This window comes from Oncorhynchus masou, chromosome 22 (assembly GCF_036934945.1).
Source record: "Oncorhynchus masou masou isolate Uvic2021 chromosome 22, UVic_Omas_1.1, whole genome shotgun sequence".
Taxonomy (NCBI): domain Eukaryota; kingdom Metazoa; phylum Chordata; class Actinopteri; order Salmoniformes; family Salmonidae; genus Oncorhynchus; species Oncorhynchus masou.
In genome coordinates this window covers 3,542,320-3,563,327 of record NC_088233.1, presented here as the reverse complement: position 1 = coordinate 3,563,327, position 21,008 = coordinate 3,542,320, and the positions used below count along the sequence as shown (strand labels likewise).

Genomic DNA, 21,008 nt, shown 5'->3' with positions numbered 1-21,008 from the left:
TCTTCCTGATGACCCTGACAACTCCAACAGGGTCACCAAGAGAGTTCAGTCAATAACGTTGGAAGTCCCACCCAGTTGACCACATTAAAATGGTGGAAGCCCTCAATATCGCTGCCCATACTTATGCTAACGCGGCCTTTTGGCTACTAGAGGCCTCCATCATTCTCTATGGTATACACAGCCACAAGGACCTGCAACTTCATGAGTAGGGTTGCGTGAGATTACTAGTATATTCGTGATTTCTCACTGGTTATAATTCATATCAAAACGTTGAATTGGCTGTGGGCACCATGCATCATTGGGTGTTCAGCTGACTTGACAACATTAACATCGTAACTCTAGCCAGGCAGGGTGCTTCTTGCCGGAACTCGCAAATGCTTCCGACACAGTTTCCTGTATCACACTTGCTAGAACTTGTAATTATCTGAGTGGGTAGCTAGAAATCTTATTTTTCTTCAGTTCGCGTTGATGCAGCCAACTGCAGTGGCAGCAATTGGTCCCATTCCTGTCTATGTTTAGCTTGATTCAGAGGAGAGATGAGAGTAGAAGCGACGTTAATCATTGTGCTTCACACCATACTGTCTACCCTGTTGGTCAGCTATGTTAGTGCTACGCTGTCCAAGACTGATGCCAAGAAGAAGGACTCCAAAACACAGGAGCCAGAGGTGAGGAAGAGGAGGATAGTGGTGATTTTATGATGAGGACGAGTGGTGGCATCAGTATTTTGCACCCTGGAACCAGTGTATGTAACGGGCTCAATCAGCTATGCCTATGGACAATGGAGTTAAGTGTCCTCGCTAGGGCTCAGCCCATGTGTGGGGGAAGTGTGGACTTTGTATTCCCCCTGTACCCAGTTCTGATTTCAGTAAATTACCAGTATTGTAGAATGGACATAGACCACAATGAATTCATTATATATATTGTCAGTGTTTATTTAGTTTGTCTCATCCCAGTACCCACAGATGCTGTATCTTCCTCACAGCTCCAAAAGTCTGGCAACAAGACAACCAGGGTTGGGGTCAATTGTAATTGAAGGCAGCCAATTCAGGAAGTGATTTGAAGTTAAAAATCCAAGAAACTGAACATCTTTAGAAATAGATGTACTGTTTTTTTTCCAGGTTATTGAGAAAATCACTGAAAATAGATGCTTTTTTTCAGGTTATTGTGGAAATCAGTGAAAATAGATGCCCTTTTTCAGGTTATTGTGGAAATCAGTGAAAATAGATACCCATTTTTCAGGTTATTGTGGAAATCACTGAAAATAGATGCCCTTTTTCAGGTTATTGTGGAAATCACTGAAAATAGATGCCCTTTTTCAGGTTATTGTGGAAATCACTGAAAATAGATGCCCATTTTTCAATGATTGAGTTGGAATTTCAGTTTACTTCCTGAATTGACAGCCTTCAAATTCAAATGGACCCCGACCTTGGAGACAACAGTCTGTTTGGTTTTACAACTACACACACGCAAATAGTTGTTTCTTGTGTTTACTTATTATTACATCAGACGTCCCAGGCAGAGCGGTCGGTGCTGGAGCGAGGTCTGGTTGTTACTGACCCTCAGTGGAAGGACATCGTAAAGGAGGAGAGGAGATACTGCCAACAGACTGGGACTCACCACACGTTCCAAGGGCCCGTACTGGGGTATATAACTCCTGTAAGTGCAGTGCTTGATTTGGGATGGAGCTCACCGGAGCTGAGTTCCTGCACCTCTTATAAAAATGATTAGCTTATAAGTATTGCAGAGTTCCTGCACCTAAATATAGACAGTACCCGGAACCTATTTCAGTCTAAGTCAGGAGCTGTGTAAGTCTCCAAAAGCAGGTTGGTGTGTTGGTTTAGAATCTGGTTAAACCAGACTGAATGCTGCAGTCACCATTTGAACAACAGTGACACATGATCCTTTACAGAAATGTTGCCCATCTTCTGCCTGCAGGTTAGCCTGGAATCCAGAACCGGATTCACTAATATTCCACTCCTTGTACTCCATGTTTAGCATGGTAAGGAGTGGCATGATAACTCAATACAGACTGGTACCCAGGCTACCTGCAGGTACCCACGTGTTTATCTGGGTGATTCTGATCACCCTTCTATTACTATTTAATGTCTGTATTTAATAGTGTAACTATCTTCTTACTACTGTTGTGTACGAGCTAGATCTCATCAACAGGCTCCTTGAACACATTTGGAATCAATTCATCATGTAACCTCTCACTTCCTTCTGCTTTATTTCCCACCCTTCAGTGGAACTCACATGGTTACGATATTGCCAAGGTGTTCGGTTCCAAGCTGACCTCCGTGTCGCCAGTGTGGCTTCAGCTGAGACGGAGAGGACCAGAGAGCTTCCATATCACTGGTCTACACGATCATGACCCAGGTAATCTGTCATAGACTAACCAGATTAAAGCCAGACAAAGTTGTGATGCCTAAAAAAATGTTTACGAAGGACTTGTCAGAGTTGTGATAGTCAGACGTGTACTAAGGGAGTATATGGCAAATATAGAAAGTTGTGTCTTTGAAAGAGTCTCCTTCTTTTCTAGGTTGGGTAAAAGCTGTGCGGAAGGCAAACAAACAAATCAAAATGAGTAAGTGTATTAAACTTCCATTTAAATAAGAAGTATACTTCCAGATGACCTCACTATGGTATCATTCAGTCACATTCAGTTCCAATGTTCACTCTCCCCCTGATCAAACTCTCCCCCTGATCAAACTCTCCCCCTGATCAAACTCTCCCCCTGATCAAACTCTCCCCCTGATCAAACTCTCCCCCTGATCAAACTCTCCCCCTGATCAAACTCTCCTGGTCTCTTGTCCTAAAAAGGGTCCCTGTGTTTGGTAATAATGTGACATGCCTGAATTTTTCATCAAACTGTCCCGTTTTGTTTTTCTATCAGATGTTCCAGCACCATCCTCAGACAAATGCTTTCATTTTTTTGGTGTAATTCTTATTTCTGGATAAGGCTTAAAATACAGGATAGAATCTCTCTGTCACATGATAACCAAACACAGGGCCTTCGTCATCTGATGCTTCTCTTCTTTTCGCTCAGTTCCTCGTCTGTTATTTGACGTCTGGTCGTACCAGGACTATATGAGTGTTCTGGGCAGTGAGGATGAGATCGAGGAGCTGGGGACTGAGATGGTGGACGTAGCTAAGGTAAGGAGGAGCATTTATGCTTTATTCAGATATTAGAAATAGCTAGGAGGGAGACAAAGTGGGAAAGGAGAAGACAGAACTCAAACCCTGGTCTCTGGGGTACTAGATATAAGGAGTTAAATTCACAATATAATACTAATGCATTATGGTACATTTATATCACATCAGTTGGCAAGTGAGACTGAACAGTTTATCAACTGCCAAAAAAGTTGAATGTGTTGTGTTTGTTTTTTTAACGGTAAATATTCTCATATAGTAGTATACCCCAAAGTGAATGTTTGTTGCAGATGTTGACTTCCACGGTTTATATCATAGGAGTGTATACTGAATGACTAACATGTCAAATGTAAACGCCTAGTTGTGTTCTGCCTTTGCAGACAGAAGGCTTCGATGGCTATACGCTGGAGCTGTGGAGTCAGCTGGGAGGGAACAAGCGAGTGTGAGTAACTACATGACCGTGACCTGTCGTAGTCATGGTAACGACCCCTCTGAAGAGTTTTTAAAGTCAACTTTTACAACCTTGGTTTGTATTGACTGTAAACACTATTCCATTCAGGGAGCTGGTCCACATGATTACACACATCTGTGAGGCTCTTAAGGAGAAGAAGCTGGACTGTGTACTGGTCATTCCGCCAGCCGTCACACCAAGGTAGGTGATACAGATGTCATAAAAATATCACAACATGATTGATTTACTATTTTATCAGATCATTAAAACACAAAAGCCTGTCTGAATTTGAGAACATTTTAGAGACCAGGGCTGTGTAATTTGAATCCAATTTTCTGCAATTCTACAGATGTCTCTACGGCACTGAGAGAAAATGTTGCATATTTAAAGCACATTTCCTTCTTTTCTGTCTTGACTAAAGCGGTGTTCTTTTGCTCAAACATAATACAGTCAATACTGTTACATTCATTGTTTTAGTCATTTTCAATTCTTCTTGAATGTCTAGCTTTTATTTGGGTAATTGTTAGTTCTCAAAGATTAGATTATATATAAAAACATCTCTAGGTCTGTGAAGGTAAAAAGGAGAGCAGTTGTGGATGAAGTCAATGAAAAATCACTCCGTTGCAAGAGGGAGACAACCTCCAGTATGGGGACATAGAAAACTGTATAACTAGAGAAGGACTTTAAAGCCACGACCAGGAACCACTGTTCTGTCAACAATGTAGGAACTCTAAACAATGCCTAGTGACCCTGGCTATTGGCACCATACAGACAATATCAGCTGCTCTAGAATCACACCAGTATCACACCAGCTTGTAAGAAGACAACAGCTGCTCCAGAATCACACCAGTGAGAGAGGCTTGTAGTAGGAAGACAACAGCTGCTCTAGAATCACACCAGTAAGAGGGGCTTGTAGGAAGACAACAGCTGCTCTAGAATCACACCAGTGAGAGAGGCGTGTAGGAAGACAACAGCTGCTCTAGAATCACACCAGTGAGAGAGGCGTGTAGGAAGACAACAGCTGCTCTAGAATCACACCAGTGAGAGAGGCTTGTAGTAGGAAGACAACAGCTGCTCTAGAATCACACCAGTGAGAGAGGCTTGTAGGAAGACAACAGCTGCTCTAGAATCACACCAGTGAGAGGCTTGTAGGAAGACAACAGCTGCTCCAGAATCACACCAGTGAGAGAGGCGTGTAGGAAGACAACAGCTGCTCTAGAATCACACCAGTGAGAGAGGCTTGTAAGAAGACAACAGCTGCTCCAGAATCACACCAGTGAGAGGGGCTTGTAGGAAGACAACAGCTGCTCTAGAATCACACCAGTGAGCGGGGCTTGTAGGAAGACAACAGCTGCTCTAGAATCACACCAGTGAGAGAGGCTTGTAGTAGGAAGACAACAGCTGCTCTAGAATCACACCAGTGAGAGAGGCTTGTAGGAAGACAACAGCTGCTCTAGAATCACACCAGTGAGAGAGGCTTGTAGGAAGACAACAGCTGCTCTAGAATCACACCAGTGAGAGGGGCTTGTAGGAAGACAACAGCTGCTCTAGAATCACACCAGTGAGAGAGGCTTGTAGGAAGACAACAGCTGCTCTAGAATCACACCAGTGAGAGAGGCTTGTAGGAAGACAACAGCTGCTCTAGAATCACACCAGTGAGAGGCTTGTAGGAAGACAACAGCTGCTCTAGAATCACACCAGTGAGAGAGGCTTGTAGGAAGACAACAGCTGCTCTAGAATCACACCAGTGAGAGAGGCTTGTAGTAGGAAGACAACAGCTGCTCTAGAATCACACCAGTGAGAGAGGCTTGTAGTAGGAAGACAACAGCTGCTCTAGAATCACACCAGTGAGAGAGGCTTGTAGGAAGACAACAGCTGCTCTAGAATCACACCAGTGAGAGAGGCTTGTAGGAAGACAACAGCTGCTCTAGAATCACACCAGTGAGAGGGGCTTGTAGGAAGACAACAGCTGCTCTAGAATCACACCAGTGAGAGAGGCTTGTAGGAAGACAACAGCTGCTCTAGAATCACACCAGTGAGAGAGGCTTGTAGGAAGACAACAGCTGCTCTAGAATCACACCAGTGAGAGGCTTGTAGGAAGACAACAGCTGCTCTAGAATCACACCAGTGAGAGAGGCTTGTAGGAAGACAACAGCTGCGCTAGAATCACACCAGTGAGAGAGGCTTGTAGGAAGACAACAGCTGCTCTAGAATCACACCAGTGAGAGAGGCTTGTAGGAAGACAACAGCTGCTCCAGAATCATACCAGTGAGAGAGGCTTGTAGGAAGACAACAGCTGCTCTAGAATCACACCAGTGAGAGAGGCTTGTAGGAAGACAACAGCTGCTCTAGAATCACACCAGTGAGAGAGGCTTGTAGGAAGACAACAGCTGCTCTAGAATCACACCAGTGAGAGAGGCTTGTAGGAAGACAACAGCTGCTCTAGAATCACACCAGTGAGAGAGGCTTGTAGGAAGACAACAGCTGCTCTAGAATCACACCAGTGAGAGGCTTGTAGGAAGACAACAGCTGCTCTAGAATCACACCAGTGAGAGAGGCTTGTAGGAAGACAACAGCTGCTCTAGAATCACACCAGTGAGAGAGGCTTGTAGGAAGACAACAGCTGCTCTAGAATCACACCAGTAAGAGGCTTGTAGGAAGACAACAGCTGCTCTAGAATCACACCAGTGACAGGCTTGTAGGAAGACAACAGCTGCTCTAGAATCACACCAGTGAGAGAGGCTTGTAGGAAGACAACAGCTGCTCTAGAATCACACCAGTAAGAGGCTTGTAGGAAGACAACAGCTGCTCTAGAATCACACCAGTAAGAGGCTTGTAGGAAGACAACAGCTGCTCTAGAATCACACCAGTGAGAGAGGCTTGTAGGAAGACAACAGCTGCTCTAGAATCACACCAGTAAGAGGCTTGTAGGAAGACAACAGCTGCTCTAGAATCACACCAGTGAGAGAGGCTTGTAGGAAGACAACAGCTGCTCTAGAATCACACCAGAGAGAGAGGCTTGTAGGAAGACAACAGCTGCTCTAGAATCACACAGGGTCACAGATCATTAACAGTGTCTTTGAATCATCAAGCTTTAACCATAACATTCAATAATGCCAGACATTTGATAGTGGCAGTTTAACAGGTCATCAACAGGTGTGAGTTTTTTAATTTCTTACATTCCCCATGATCTTTTCTACCTTATCTGCTTTTAATACTTTTTAATTTACACTGACAGTGTTTTTCTATCCTAAAAATAGACTACACTGTTTTAACTGAGGCATCCTGTAAAAATACTTCGGCTGCCCACTCAAGGATTTAAATCGCAGAAAAAACCCTGCAATACAATTACTACCATGTTTGATCCTGAGAGAGAGGAGTTGAATCTTTCTGTTGTGATCAGTTCAGGCCAGCCGGGCATGTTCGGGAGGGAGCAGTTTGAGCAGTTAGCTCCCGTCGTGGACGGATTCAGTCTAATGACCTACGACTTCTCCTCTGGACGGTAAGTTTCCTTCTCACTGAAACAATCATATCCTTTATAAAAATATATATATTAGTAAAATGACCATCACTGAACATTTTGACTGATGTTATAGGCGACGCCCATGTTCTTACTATATCGTTGAATCAGGTTCTCTCTTCCCTCCTAGACCGGGCCCCAGCTCCCCCCTACCCTGGCTGAGAGAATGTGTTCTAGAGTTGTCCCCCAACAACCAATGGAGACACAAGATACTGCTGGGACTCAACCTGTATGGACTGGACTTCTCCACCTACGGAGCTGAACCACTGCTGGGGGGCAGGTAGGATACTCCTAATGATACTCTATACTAGTAGTAATCTATAGATTCTGTCACTTCCAGGTCCCCTTCACCTCCAGTCTCTCTTCAACCCTCTCTCTCTGTGTCACCTCCAGTCTCTCTTCAACCCTCTCTCTCTCATTCTCTCTGTGTCACTTCCAGGTCCCCTTCACCTCCAGTCTCTCTTCAACCCTCTCTCTCTCTGTGTCACCTCCAGTCTCTCTTCAACCTCTCTCTCTGTCACCTCCAGTCTCTCTTCAACCCTCTCTCTGTGTCATCTCCAGTCTCTCTTCAAGCCTCTCTCGCTCTCATTCTCTCTGTGTCACTTCCAGGTCCCCTTCACCTCCAGTCTCCAGTCCCACTTCAACCCTCCCTCTGTCACCTCCAGTCCCCCTTCAACCCTCCCTATCTCTGTCACCTCCAGTCCCAGACTTCAAGTCCCAGACTATGGTATTCTCTCTCTGTCACCTCCAGTCCCACTTCAACCCTCTCCTAGATTATGGTATTAGAGGGACAGTCTCCAGTTATGGTATTCAACAGTTAGTCTACTATATTATCTCTATTGTCACCTCCAGTCCTATGGTATTAGAGGGACAGTCCCTAGATTATGGTATTCTCATTCTCCTAGATTACTTCCAGGTCCCCAGATTATGGTATTAGAGGGACACCTCCAGTATGGTCTTCAACCCAGATTATCTCTGTTACCTCCAGATTATGGTATTAGAGGGACTCAGATTATCAACCCTCTGATTGTCACTTCCAGAGGGACAGTCCCTAGATTATGGTCTACTATATTATGGTATTCATCTCCAGATTATCCCTTCAAGTCTCCTCTATCTTTAGAGGGACAGTCTCCAGTCTCTCTTAGAGGGACACCCTCCTCTCTGTGTTAGTCTCCAGATTATGGTATTAGAGGGACAGTTAGTACCAGATTATGGTATTTAGAGGGACAGTCTCCCAGACTATGGTTTTAGAGGGACAGTCCCAGACTTAGAGGGACCCTCTCTCAGATTATGGTTTAGAGGGACAGTCTGTAAAGGTTTAGAGGGAGTCTCCCAGACTATGGTATTAGAGGAGCTCCCAGAATGGTATTAGAGGGACTACTATGGGATAGAGGGACAGTTAGTCTGATTATGGTATTAGAGACACTACAGATTCAGCTACAAGAGGTACAGTCTCCTAGATTATGGTATTAGAGGGACAGTTAGTCTACCAGATTATGGTATTAGAGGGACAGTTAGTCTACCAGATTATGGTATTAGAGGGACAGTTAGTCTACCAGATTATGGTATTAGAGGGACAGTTAGTCTACCAGATTATGGTATTAGAGGGACAGTTAGTCTACCAGATTATGGTATTAGAGGGACAGTTAGTCTACTAGATTATGGTATTAGAGGGACAGTTAGTCTACCAGATTATGGTATTAGAGGGACAGTTAGTCTACTAGATTATGGTATTAGAGGGACAGTTAGTCTACCAGATTATGGTATTAGAGGGACAGTTAGTCTACTATATTATGGTATTAGAGGGACAGTTAGTCTCCTAGATTATGGTATTAGAGGGACAGTTAGTCTACTAGATTATGGTATTAGAGGGACAGTTAGTCTCCTAGATTATGGTATTAGAGGGACAGTTAGTCTACTATATTATGGTATTAGAGGGACAGTTAGTCTCCTATATTATGGTATTAGAGGGACAGTTAGTCTACTATATTATGGTATTAGAGGGACAGTTAATCTCCTATATTATGGTATTAGAGGGACAGTTAGTCTACTATATTATGGTATTAGAGGGACAGTTAGTCTACTATATTATGGTATTAGAGGGACAGTTAGTCTACTATATTATGGTATTAGAGGGACAGTTAGTCTCCTAGATTATGGTATTAGAGGGACAGTTAGTCTACCAGATTATGGTATTAGAGGGACAGTTAGTCTACCAGATTATGGTATTAGAGGGACAGTTAGTCTACCAGATTATGGTATTAGAGGGACAGTTAGTCTACCAGATTATGGTATTAGAGGGACAGTTAGTCTACCAGATTATGGTATTAGAGGGACAGTTAGTCTCCTATATTATGGTATTAGAGGGACAGTTAGTCTACTATATTATGGTATTAGAGGGACAGTTAGTCTCCTATATTATGGTATTAGAGGGACAGTTAGTCTACCAGATTATGGTATTAGAGGGACAGTTAGTCTACCAGATTATGGTATTAGAGGGACAGTTAGTCTCCAGATTATGGTATTAGAGGGACAGATTACGATTATGGTATTAGAGGGACAGTTAGTCTCCTAGATTATGGTATTAGAGGGACAGTTAGTCTCCTAGATTATGGTATTAGAGGGACAGTTAGTCTACCAGATTATGGTATTAGAGGGACAGTTAGTCTACCAGATTATGGTATTAGAGGGACAGTTAGTCTACTAGATTATGGTATTAGAGGGACAGTTAGTCTCCTAGATTATGGTATTAGAGGGACAGTTAGTCTACCAGATTATGGTATTAGAGGGACAGTTAGTCTACCAGATTATGGTATTAGAGGGACAGTTAGTCTACTATATTTAGTCTACTACTAGATTATGGATTATGGTATTAGAGGGACAGTTAGTCTACCAGATTATGGTATTAGAGGGACAGTTAGTCTCCTATATTATGGTATTAGAGGGACAGTTAGTCTACTATATTATGGTATTAGAGGGACAGTTAGTCTCCTATATTATGGTATTAGAGGGACAGTTAGTCTACCAGATTATGGTATTAGAGGGACAGTTAGTCTCCTAGATTATGGTATTAGAGGGACAGTCTCCTAGATTATGGTATTAGAGGGACAGTTAGTCTCCTAGATTATGGTATTAGAGGGACAGTTAGTCTACCAGATTATGGTATTAGAGGGACAGTTAGTCTACCAGATTATGGTATTAGAGGGACAGTTAGTCTACCAGATTATGGTATTAGAGGGACAGTTAGTCTACCAGATTATGGTATTAGAGGGACAGTTAGTCTACTATATTATGGTATTAGAGGGACAGTTAGTCTACCAGATTATGGTATTAGAGGGACAGTTAGTCTACTATATTATGGTATTAGAGGGACAGTTAGTCTCCTAGATTATGGTATTAGAGGGACAGTTAGTCTCCTATATTATGGTATTAGAGGGACAGTTAGTCTACTATATTATGGTATTAGAGGGACAGATTATGGTATTAGAGGGACAGTCTACCAGATTATGGTATTAGAGGGACAGTTAGTCTACCAGATTATGGTATTAGAGGGACAGTTAGTCTACTATATTATGGTATTAGAGGGACAGTCTACTATATTATGGTATTAGAGGGACAGTCTACTATATTATGGTATTAGAGGGACAGTTAGTCTCCTAGATTATGGTATTAGAGGGACAGTTAGTCTCCTAGATTATGGTATTAGAGGGACAGTTAGTCTACTATATTATGGTATTAGAGGGACAGTTAGTCTACTATATTATGGTATTAGAGGGACAGTTAGTCTACCAGATTATGGTATTAGAGGGACAGTTAGTCTACTATATTATGGTATTCTTTAACTTCATTATGTCAATTTAAAGAACGATAATTTCTAGATGATGTGAAATGCAGTCTCCATTCAGCACTCCTTTATTTACTGTTTTTGTGAAGAAATGGAGCTCGTCTTGTCGGATATCTTGCCAGTATCATCACACCACAATAACTCACTTGATTTGTGTTCCACATTCTAGGAGCAATGGAGTCAAGCATGTGGTCTATTACCCAACTCTGAAGGTATGACCTTTTGATGTACAGAATACGTCAAACACCTTCACTTTTTTCACATTTTGTTACGTTACAGCCTTCTTCTAAAATTGATTTCCCCTCAATCTACACACACTACCCCATAATGACAAAGCAAAAACAGGTTTTTATACATTTTAGCAGATTTATATTTTAAAAACTGAAACAAATTTACATAAGTATTCAGACCCTTTACTCAGTACTTGCACACCTGTATTTGGGGAGTTTCTCCCATTCTTCTCTGCAGATCCTCTCAAGCTCTGTCAGGTGGGGAGCGTTGCTGCACAGCTATTTTCAGGTCTCTCCAGAGATGTTAGATCGGGTTCAAGTCTGGGCTCTGGCTGGGCAACTCAAGGACATTGAGACTTGTCCCGAAGCCACTTCGGCATTGTCTTGGCTGTGTGCTTAGGGTCATTGTCCTGTTGGAAGGTGAACCTTCGCCCCAGTCGGAGGTCCTGAGAGCTCTGGAGCAGGTTTTCTTCAAGGATCTCTGTAGGTCAAGCCTGACTAGTCTCCCAGTCCCTGCTGCTGAAAAACACGTTGCCTCCACCGTGCTTCACCATAGGGATTGTAGGGATGGTATTGGCCAGGTGATGAGCGGTGCCTGGTTTCCTCCAGACGTGATGCTTGGCATTCAGGCCAAAGAGTTCAATCTTGGTTTCTTCAGAACAGAGAATCTTGTTTCTCATGGTCCGAGAGTCCTTTGGTGCCTTTTTACTGAGGAGTGGCTTCTGTCTGGACACTACCGTAAAGGCCTGATTGGTGGAGTGCTGCAGAGATGGGAGAACCTTCCAGATGGACAATCATCTCCACAGAGGAACTCTGTCAGAGTGACCATTGGGTTCTTGGTCACTTCCCTGTCCAAGGTCCTTCTCCCCCAATTGCTCAGTTTGACCGGGCGTCCAGCTCTAGGAAGAGTCTTGGTGGTTCCAAACCTCTTCCATTTAAGAATGATGGAGGCCACTGTATTCTTGGGGACCTTCAATGCTCGATACCATTCTGTCTCAGCGCTCCACAGATAATTCCTTCGACCTCATGGCTTGGTTTTATAGACAGGTGTGTGCCTTTACAAATCATGTCCAATCAATTTAATTTACCACAGGTGGACTCCTATCAAGTTGTAGAAACGTCTCAAAGATGATCAATGGAAACAGGATGCACCTGAAGTCAATTTCGGGTCTCATAGCAAAGGGTCTGAATACTTATGTTTTATGTTTTTAATACATTTGCTTAATTTTAGAATGAGGATGTAACAAACTGTGGATAAAGTCCAGGGGTCTGGATGCTGTCCAAATGCACTGCAGATGATTCTCAAAATCGCCAGATAAATACACAAAGCAAGAGTATCACCAGATTTAAGTTACGTTGATTTGATTCATGATCAAACAACATTTTCCAGAAACACAGATCCTTATAAATGGATTGCCCTCTCTCTCTCTCCCTCTCTCCCTCTAGTCTCTCCATCAGCGTATCTCTTTAGCCACTGAGTTAGGTACAGGAATCTCCATGTGGGAACTGGGCCAAGGGCTGGACTATTTCTATGACCTGTTATGAGCCAGAGTAAGAGACTGAGGTCTTTGTTAGCGCATCGATAATCCAGTACCACATGTGCAAATGGTATGTAGTTCATGGTAATATTTGCTGAGCCACTGAGCACCAACCAAGCATGAGGATTCTATTACTTTTATTTTTTTTATGAATGAGTGACGTGTCTTATCTCAGGAAGATCATTGGAGACGGAGGCCAAGTTGTATGTGGAGAAACTTGAAGCTGCCAACATGGCAGGAGCAGAGAAAAGTCATCCATCAAAGCAGTTCAACTGGGGGTTGGTGACAGGGTTATTATGGGATATGTCACACACAAGGTGTTCATGTTTTTAAATGGAAATATCCAGATGAAAAACGGTAAGATAGGAAGTATTCTACTACCATGTTTAAGGACTGGTTTCCCAGACATAGATTAAGCCTAATGTAGTCCTAAATCTGATTCAGGTCTAAATCAGACATCAGGCTGCTGCCCACTGCAGGAATGTTTCTGATTCAGGTCTAAATCAGACATTGACATGAAATAAAAAAGGTACATTGTTCAGTGTTTTTAATATACAAATGTAATTGACAATAGAAATGTACATACAGTGATACTTTTTATAATACCTCACCGGTGTCTGTTGAATTAGGCTTGACGTGTGTGTGTGTGTGTGTGTGGTACGACTAGCTAAGCTCGTCGTACTACAAACCTCTGCTGTAGTAGACTGCAGGGTTGGCCTCAATTCCATCTAAAATCCAGTCCATTCAGGAAGAGCACTGAAATTCCAATTCTCTTCAATAAAAGGTAGAATTGTAATTTGGTTTACTTTCTGAAATGGAATTGCACCAACTCTGGTGTACAGTACATAAGACAGGAGTTGTACAGCATGTCCTCATGTCTTACTAAGTGCCTTTGTACCCAGAACCTTTATATTTGTCCTTGATAGCACTAAATGTAAAGGAGCTCTACTTTGAGATGTTGCCTGCGCCACCTGTATTTGAAAGGTTCAGTGTTGTTACTGTATGTGTACTCTGATGAGCCCTGTCTGCTAAATCATATCCTGTTCATGTCAAAATAAGGCTGGGATTAAATCCGATCAACGCACCTTTTTAAAAGAGCCACGGAAGCAGCCGATTGGCACGTGTTTTTCTGTTGCTTATTAGAAAAACAGATTTCAGTTTTGGAGGTGTTTCCTGACCGATTCCGAGGTTTAGTTAATGCTGTTTGTCCCCCATGAAGCCTATTTCACTTCCTGAAAATCCCCAGAATGAATCTAAGATAACTCAATAAATGTAGACATTTTTGTCGAGGATGTTATATAGTTGTGTAATTTTACATCTAAAAAGGTTTTTGGTGCAGTGTTTCTCAAGTAAAACAAAAAAATGTGTCTACTCATACGATTCTTGTCTTAGAGAGCAATGCAGGTTCAGTCTACTCACTATTTGTTCTATTGGATAGAAAGCAATCACAGCTGCTGTTCACCCCATGTTAGTGAGTAAATAGACATCGTCAAAACCCAACCTTCATTTACCCAATTGTGACGCACAGATGTTCCAAACTCCATTTTAGACGAGACCCACTTTATGACCAAAATTATCCGATTTACTCTGTCAATTTTGACAGTAGAACAACTGTTTCTAACTCACATCGACGCCAAATTGGCCATTTTCCAAATGGATGTTGCTTTTCAAAGGCAGTAGCTCCTAAAAGGCAATATTCCCACGCATTCATGATCAACGCTGCATTTGTCGATTCAATGGCTGAATTAAACCTTTTTAAAAATGGCGCATAGCCGTCAAAGCATGATCGGATTGAATCCCGGCCCAAGGCTTTTTAGCTTGGTCCCCACTGAAGAACTGAAGACATGTTACTTTCCATTACAGAGCATGATGAGGTTATTGACAGCGACTGACGTAGACAGGGTGTTCTGTCCGGTCACCAGGTGTCTGTCGATCACTACATGCACGGCATCCTCCTGACTAGCTGGGAAAACAACAGCGATAGAAATACGTCAGGTTACATTTTTTGCTGGAGACACAAAAATAAACATCCACGTCAGTCATATTGATTGGGTTCCTGGCTTCCTGCGTGTTAAACATGACTTCCTTGTGTAGAGACATGAGACCAAATCAGACCTCTGCACATTCTGAAGTAGTGTTGAACATGGCAGGAAGCCAATCAATATGATCTACTGATAGGGTGGCAATTCCACTCACACAAAAAAAAAAACAGGTTTCCCAGAAATTCTGGGTTGTAGTATTCTGGATGTATTGCGTCCTGATTCTGGGACTGTTTCAACTTGGATTTTGGGGGAAAGTTACCAGAATTTTGCAACCCTACTTATTGATCATTTGCCCAAATCGTCTGCAATGTAGACCTCCTGCAACAAAAATACCAGTTATCTCCCTCCACACTCACCGGTGTACGATCCTCCGCTGTCCTTGACAAAGTCCTCCACGATCAGAGGCAGGTTGGCAAAGTCTGGGCTCCTCACCAACTCAAACACAGACGGCTGGGAAATAACACACCCGGGAGAATGGAAGTTGTATGAAACGAGTAACCATATCTTTTCTTGCAAATCAGGTATATTATTGGCTTTCATGAATTTGGAATGTGGTGTTATTCCCCCCCCCCTCAGAGACTAACCCCAGTGAGACTGTAGCCTGTGAAGATCCACTTCTGTCCCTCTACTATGGCGCAGCACAGACCAGATACCCCTTGTCCTATAGCGCACACCGCCTCTGGTAGGGTCAGACATGGTCGTGTCATGTAAAACAACATCTCACAAATCATGCAACAATGTTTCACAATATTAGTTTCTTAAACTTTTTTTGAGTCCCAAGATTTAGCTGAGGCCTCTGTCGGATCTGGATCGCTGTGCGATAGAAATGAAAAAAGGTCATTTCTGATTGAGCCGACATAAACATAATGTTTACCATGAATGCAGTCTCCACCCAATGCAGGAGCACTACTCACTGGTCCAGCTGGGTCTGCTGACCTATGACCTGTGTGTCAACTCTACAGGACCTTTAGATTTGTATTGGGTTTTAGCGGATTGAATAGAGACCTAATCTGTGCCGGGGATCTGTCCTGTAGAGATCGACACTAGAGACTAGGAGATAGAGCACAGGGTAGGGTACTGACTCTGCTGTGAGGTGAAGTGTGCGAGGATGCGTGCCAGAGAGCCACTGTGTGCCAGGTCAGTGAGCGCCCCAGGACAGTCTGGAATCAGCAGAGCTTGGTACCGAGCACCTGGAATACAGGGGACCAGTCACGACATCATCACGTGACCTTCAGCAAAGTATTACGCCAATTATTTCCATTTGTATCTTAACAGTCAAATAACTGACCTCTCAATTACTGTGTAACAATTGATAGATTTTGGATATGAATGTGGCAGAGAAATACACAAAGGTGACATACTTATGCATATAATCTCCCCGTCTACCCATGCTATAATCTCACCGTCTACTCATGCTATAATCTCACCGTCTACCCATGCTATAATCTCACCGTCTACTCATGCTATAATCTCACCGTCTACCCATGCTATAATTTCACTGTCTACCCATGCTATAATCTCACCGTCTACTCATGCTATAATCTCACCGTCTACCCATGCTATAATCTCACCGTCTACCCATGCTATAATCTCCCCGTCTACCCATGCTATAATCTCACCGTCTACCCATGCTATAATCTCCCCGTCTACCCATGCTATAATCTCACCGTCTACCCATGCTATAATCTCACCGTCTACCCATGCTATAATCTCCCCGTCTCCCCATGCTATAATCTCCCCATGCTATAATCTCACCGTCTACCCATGCTATAATCTCACCGTCTACCCATGCTATAATCTCACCGTCTACTCATGCTATAATCTCACCGTCTACCCATGCTATAATCTCACCGTCTACCCATGCTATAATCTCACCGTCTACTCATGCTATAATCTCACCGTCTACCCATGCTATAATCTCACCGTCTACCCATGCTATAATCTCACCGTCTACTCATGCTATAATCTCACCGTCTACCCATGCTATAATCTCACCGTCTACCCATGCTATAATCTCCCCGTCTACCCATGCTATAATCTCCCCGTCTACCCATGCTATAATCTCCCCATGCTATAATCTCCCCGTCTACCCATGCTATAATCTCCCCGTCTACCCATGCTATAATCTCCCCATGCTATAATCTCCCCGTCTACCCATGCTATAATCTCACCGTCTACCCATGCTATAATCTCCCCGTCTACCCATGCTATAATCTCCCCGTCTACCCATGCTATAATCTCCCCGTCTACCCATGCTATAATCTCACCGTCTACCCATGCTATAATCTCACCGTCTACCCATGCTATAATCTCACCGTCTACCCATGCTATAATCTCACCGTCTACTCATGCTATAATCTCACCGTCTACTACATTTACATTTAAGTCATTTAGCAGACGCTCTTATCCAGAGCGACTTACAAATTGGTCTACTCATGCTATAATCTCACCGTCTACTCATGCTATAATCTCCACCGTCTACCCATGCTATAATCTCACCGTCTACCCATGCTATAATCTCCCGTCTACCCATGCTATAATCTCACCGTCTACCCATGCTATAATCTCACCGTCTACCCATGCTATAATCTCACCGTCTACCCATGCTATAATCTCACCGTCTACCCATGCTATAATCTCACCGTCTACCCATGCTATAATCTCCCGTCTACCCATGCTATAATCTCACCGTCTACCCATGCTATAATCTCACCGTCTACCCATGCTATAATCTCCCCGTCTACCCATGCTATAATCTCCCGTCTACCCATGCTATAATCTCACCGTCTACCCATGCTATAATCTCCCCGTCTACCCATGCTATAATCTCACCGTCTACCCATGCTATAATCTCACCGTCTACCCATGCTATAATCTCACCGTCTACCCATGCTATAATCTCCCGTCTACCCATGCTATAATCTCACCGTCTACCCATGCTATAATCTCCCCGTCTACCCATGCTATAATCTCCCGTCTACCCATGCTATAATCTCCCGTCTACCCATGCTATAATCTCCCGTCTACCCATGCTATAATCTCACCGTCTACCCATGCTATAATCTCCCGTCTACCCATGCTATAATCTCCCCGTCTACCCATGCTATAATCTCACCGTCTACCCATGCTATAATCTCACCGTCTACCCATGCTATAATCTCCCCATGCTATAATCTCCCGTCTACCCATGCTATAATCTCCCCATGCTATAATCTCACCGTCTACTCATGCTATAATCTCACCGTCTACTCATGCTATAATCTCACCGTCTACTCATGCTATAATCTCCCCGTCTACCCATGCTATAATCTCCCCGTCTACCCATGCTATAATCTCCCCGTCTACCCATGCTATAATCTCCCGTCTACCCATGCTATAATCTCCCGTCTACCCATGCTATAATCTCCCGTCTACTCATGCTATAATCTCACCGTCTACTACATTTACATTTAAGTCATTTAGCAGACGCTCTTATCCAGAGTGACTTACAAATTGGTCTACTCATGCTATAATCTCACCGTCTACTCATGCTATAATCTCACCGTCTACTCATGCTATAATCTCACCGTCTACTCATGCTATAATCTCACCGTCTACCCATGCTATAATCTCACCGTCTACCCATGCTATAATCTCACCGTCTACCCATGCTATAATCTCACCGTCTACCCATGCTATAATCTCACCGTCTACCCATGCTATAATCTCCCGTCTACCCATGCTATAATCTCCCCGTCTACCCATGCTATAATCTCCCCGTCTACCCATGCTATAATCTCCCGTCTACCCATGCTATAATCTCCCCGTCTACCCATGCTATAATCTCCCCGTCTACCCATGCTATAATCCCCGTCTACCCATGCTATAATCTCACCGTCTACCCATGCTATAATCTCACCGTCTGCCCATGCTATAATCTCACCGTCTACTCATGCTATAATTTCACCGTCTACTCATGCTATAATCTCACCGTCTACTCATGCTATAATCTCACCGTCTACTCATGCTATAATCTCACCGTCTACTCATGCTATAATCTCACCGTCTACCCATGCTATAATCTCACCGTCTACCCATGCTATAATCTCACCGTCTACCCATGCTATAATCTCACCGTCTACCCATGCTATAATCTCACCGTCTACCCATGCTATAATCTCACCGTCTACCCATGCTATAATCTCACCGTCTACTCATGCTATAATCTCACCGTCTACTCATGCTATAATCTCACCGTCTGCTCATGCTATAATCTCACCGTCTGCTCATGCTATAATCTCACCGTCTACCCATGCTATAATCTCACCGTCTACCCATGCTATAATCTCACCGTCTACCCATGCTATAATCTCACCGTCTACCCATGCTATAATCTCACCGTCTACTCATGCTATAATCTCCCGTCTACCCATGCTATAATCTCCCGTCTACCCATGCTATAATCTCCCCATGCTATAATCTCCCCGTCTACCCATGCTATAATCTCCCCGTCTACCCATGCTATAATCTCCCCATGCTATAATCTCCCCGTCTACCCATGCTATAATCTCACCGTCTACCCATGCTATAATCTCCCCGTCTACCCATGCTATAATCTCCCCGTCTACCCATGCTATAATCTCCCCGTCTACCCATGCTATAATCTCACTGTCTACCCATGCTATAATCTCACCGTCTACCCATGCTATAATCTCACCGTCTACCCATGCTATAATCTCACCGTCTACTCATGCTATAATCTCACCGTCTACTACATTTACATTTAAGTCATTTAGCAGACGCTCTTATCCAGAGCGACTTACAAATTGGTCTACTCATGCTATAATCTCACCGTCTACTCATGCTATAATCTCACCGTCTACTCATGCTATAATCTCCCCGTCTACCCATGCTATAATCTCCCCGTCTACCCATGCTATAATCTCCCCGTCTACCCATGCTATAATCTCCCCGTCTACCCATGCTATAATCTCACCGTCTACCCATGCTATAATCTCACCGTCTACCCATGCTATAATCTCACCGTCTACCCATGCTATAATCTCACCGTCTACCCATGCTATAATCTCCCGTCTACCCATGCTATAATCTCACCGTCTACCCATGCTATAATCTCACCGTCTACCCATGCTATAATCTCCCGTCTACCCATGCTATAATCTCCCCGTCTACCCATGCTATAATCTCCCCGTCTACCCATGCTATAATCTCCCCGTCTACCCATGCTATAATCTCACCGTCTACCCATGCTATAATCTCACCGTCTACCCATGCTATAATCTCACCGTCTACCCATGCTATAATCTCCCGTCTACCCATGCTATAATCTCACCGTCTACCCATGCTATAATCTCCCGTCTACCCATGCTATAATCTCCCCGTCTACCCATGCTATAATCTCCCCGTCTACCCATGCTATAATCTCCCCGTCTACCCATGCTATAATCTCACCGTCTACCCATGCTATAATCTCCCCGTCTACCCATGCTATAATCTCCCCGTCTACCCATGCTATAATCTCCCCGTCTACCCATGCTATAATCTCACCGTCTACCCATGCTATAATCTCACCGTCTACCCATGCTATAATCTCCCCATGCTATAATCTCCCCGTCTACCCATGCTATAATCTCCCCATGCTATAATCTCACCGTCTACTCATGCTATAATCTCACCGTCTACTCATGCTATAATCTCACCGTCTACTCATGCTATAATCTCCCCGTCTACCCATGCTATAATCTCCCCGTCTACCCATGCTATAATCTCCCCGTCTACCCATGCTATAATCTCCCCGTCTACCCATGCTATAATCTCCCCGTCTACCCATGCTATAATCTCCCCGTCTACCCATGCTATAATCTCCCCGTCTACTCATGCTATAATCTCACCGTCTACTACATTTACATTTAAGTCATTTAGCAGACGCTCTTATCCAGAGTGACTTACAAATTGGTCTACTCATGCTATAATCTCACCGTCTACTCATGCTATAATCTCACCGTCTACTCATGCTATAATCTCACCGTCTACTCATGCTATAATCTCACCGTCTACCCATGCTATAATCTCACCGTCTACCCATGCTATAATCTCACCGTCTACCCATGCTATAATCTCACCGTCTACCCATGCTATAATCTCACCGTCTACCCATGCTATAATCTCCCCGTCTACCCATGCTATAATCTCCCCGTCTACCCATGCTATAATCTCCCCGTCTACCCATGCTA

General features: G+C 43.6%; 2 protein-coding genes across 3 annotated transcripts in view; one reads left to right on the top strand and one right to left on the bottom strand.

The window, feature by feature from the left end:
- The first annotated feature begins 159 nt into the window (after positions 1-159).
- On the top strand, positions 160-13,238 carry chid1 (chitinase domain containing 1). Its single transcript, XM_064930672.1, has 12 exons — positions 160-665; positions 1,507-1,656; positions 2,244-2,376; positions 2,540-2,584; positions 3,047-3,153; positions 3,531-3,592; positions 3,710-3,802; positions 7,005-7,103; positions 7,252-7,401; positions 8,553-8,567; positions 11,135-11,177; positions 12,642-13,238. The coding sequence occupies exons 1-12, from the start codon at positions 537-539 to the stop codon at positions 12,738-12,740; spliced, it is 1,125 nt and encodes a 374-aa protein (XP_064786744.1). The 5' UTR covers positions 160-536; the 3' UTR covers positions 12,741-13,238.
- Positions 13,239-14,164: 926 nt separating this feature from the next.
- The window catches only part of gatd1 (glutamine amidotransferase class 1 domain containing 1), a 10,830-nt gene continuing 3,986 nt past the window's right edge, over positions 14,165-21,008 (bottom strand). Inside the window, exons 4-7 of one of the 2 annotated variants that reach the window (XM_064929124.1) lie at positions 15,858-15,965; positions 15,360-15,454; positions 15,132-15,225; positions 14,165-14,692 (exon numbers count right to left, since the gene is read on the bottom strand). In XM_064929124.1, coding sequence (XP_064785196.1) covers positions 14,670-14,692; positions 15,132-15,225; positions 15,360-15,454; positions 15,858-15,965 — 320 coding nt within the window. In that variant the 3' untranslated portion in view covers positions 14,165-14,669. Of the gene's footprint in view, positions 14,697-15,131; positions 15,226-15,359; positions 15,455-15,857; positions 15,966-21,008 lie in introns of both variants that reach the window. The other variant, XM_064929122.1, reaches the window with a different exon arrangement.

What these genes read in the sequence shown, in the direction of transcription:
- chid1 (XM_064930672.1), top strand. Translation starts at nt 537, where the DNA reads ATGAGAGTAGAAGCGACGTTAATCATTGTGCTTCACACCATACTGTCT. An exon ending in AGATGGTGGACGTAGCTAAG is followed by an intron (nt 3,154 to 3,530) that starts GTAAGGAGGAGC and finishes CTGCCTTTGCAG; the next exon opens with ACAGAAGGCTTCGATGGCTA. An exon ending in TACGACTTCTCCTCTGGACG is followed by an intron (nt 7,104 to 7,251) that starts GTAAGTTTCCTT and finishes CTTCCCTCCTAG; the next exon opens with ACCGGGCCCCAGCTCCCCCC.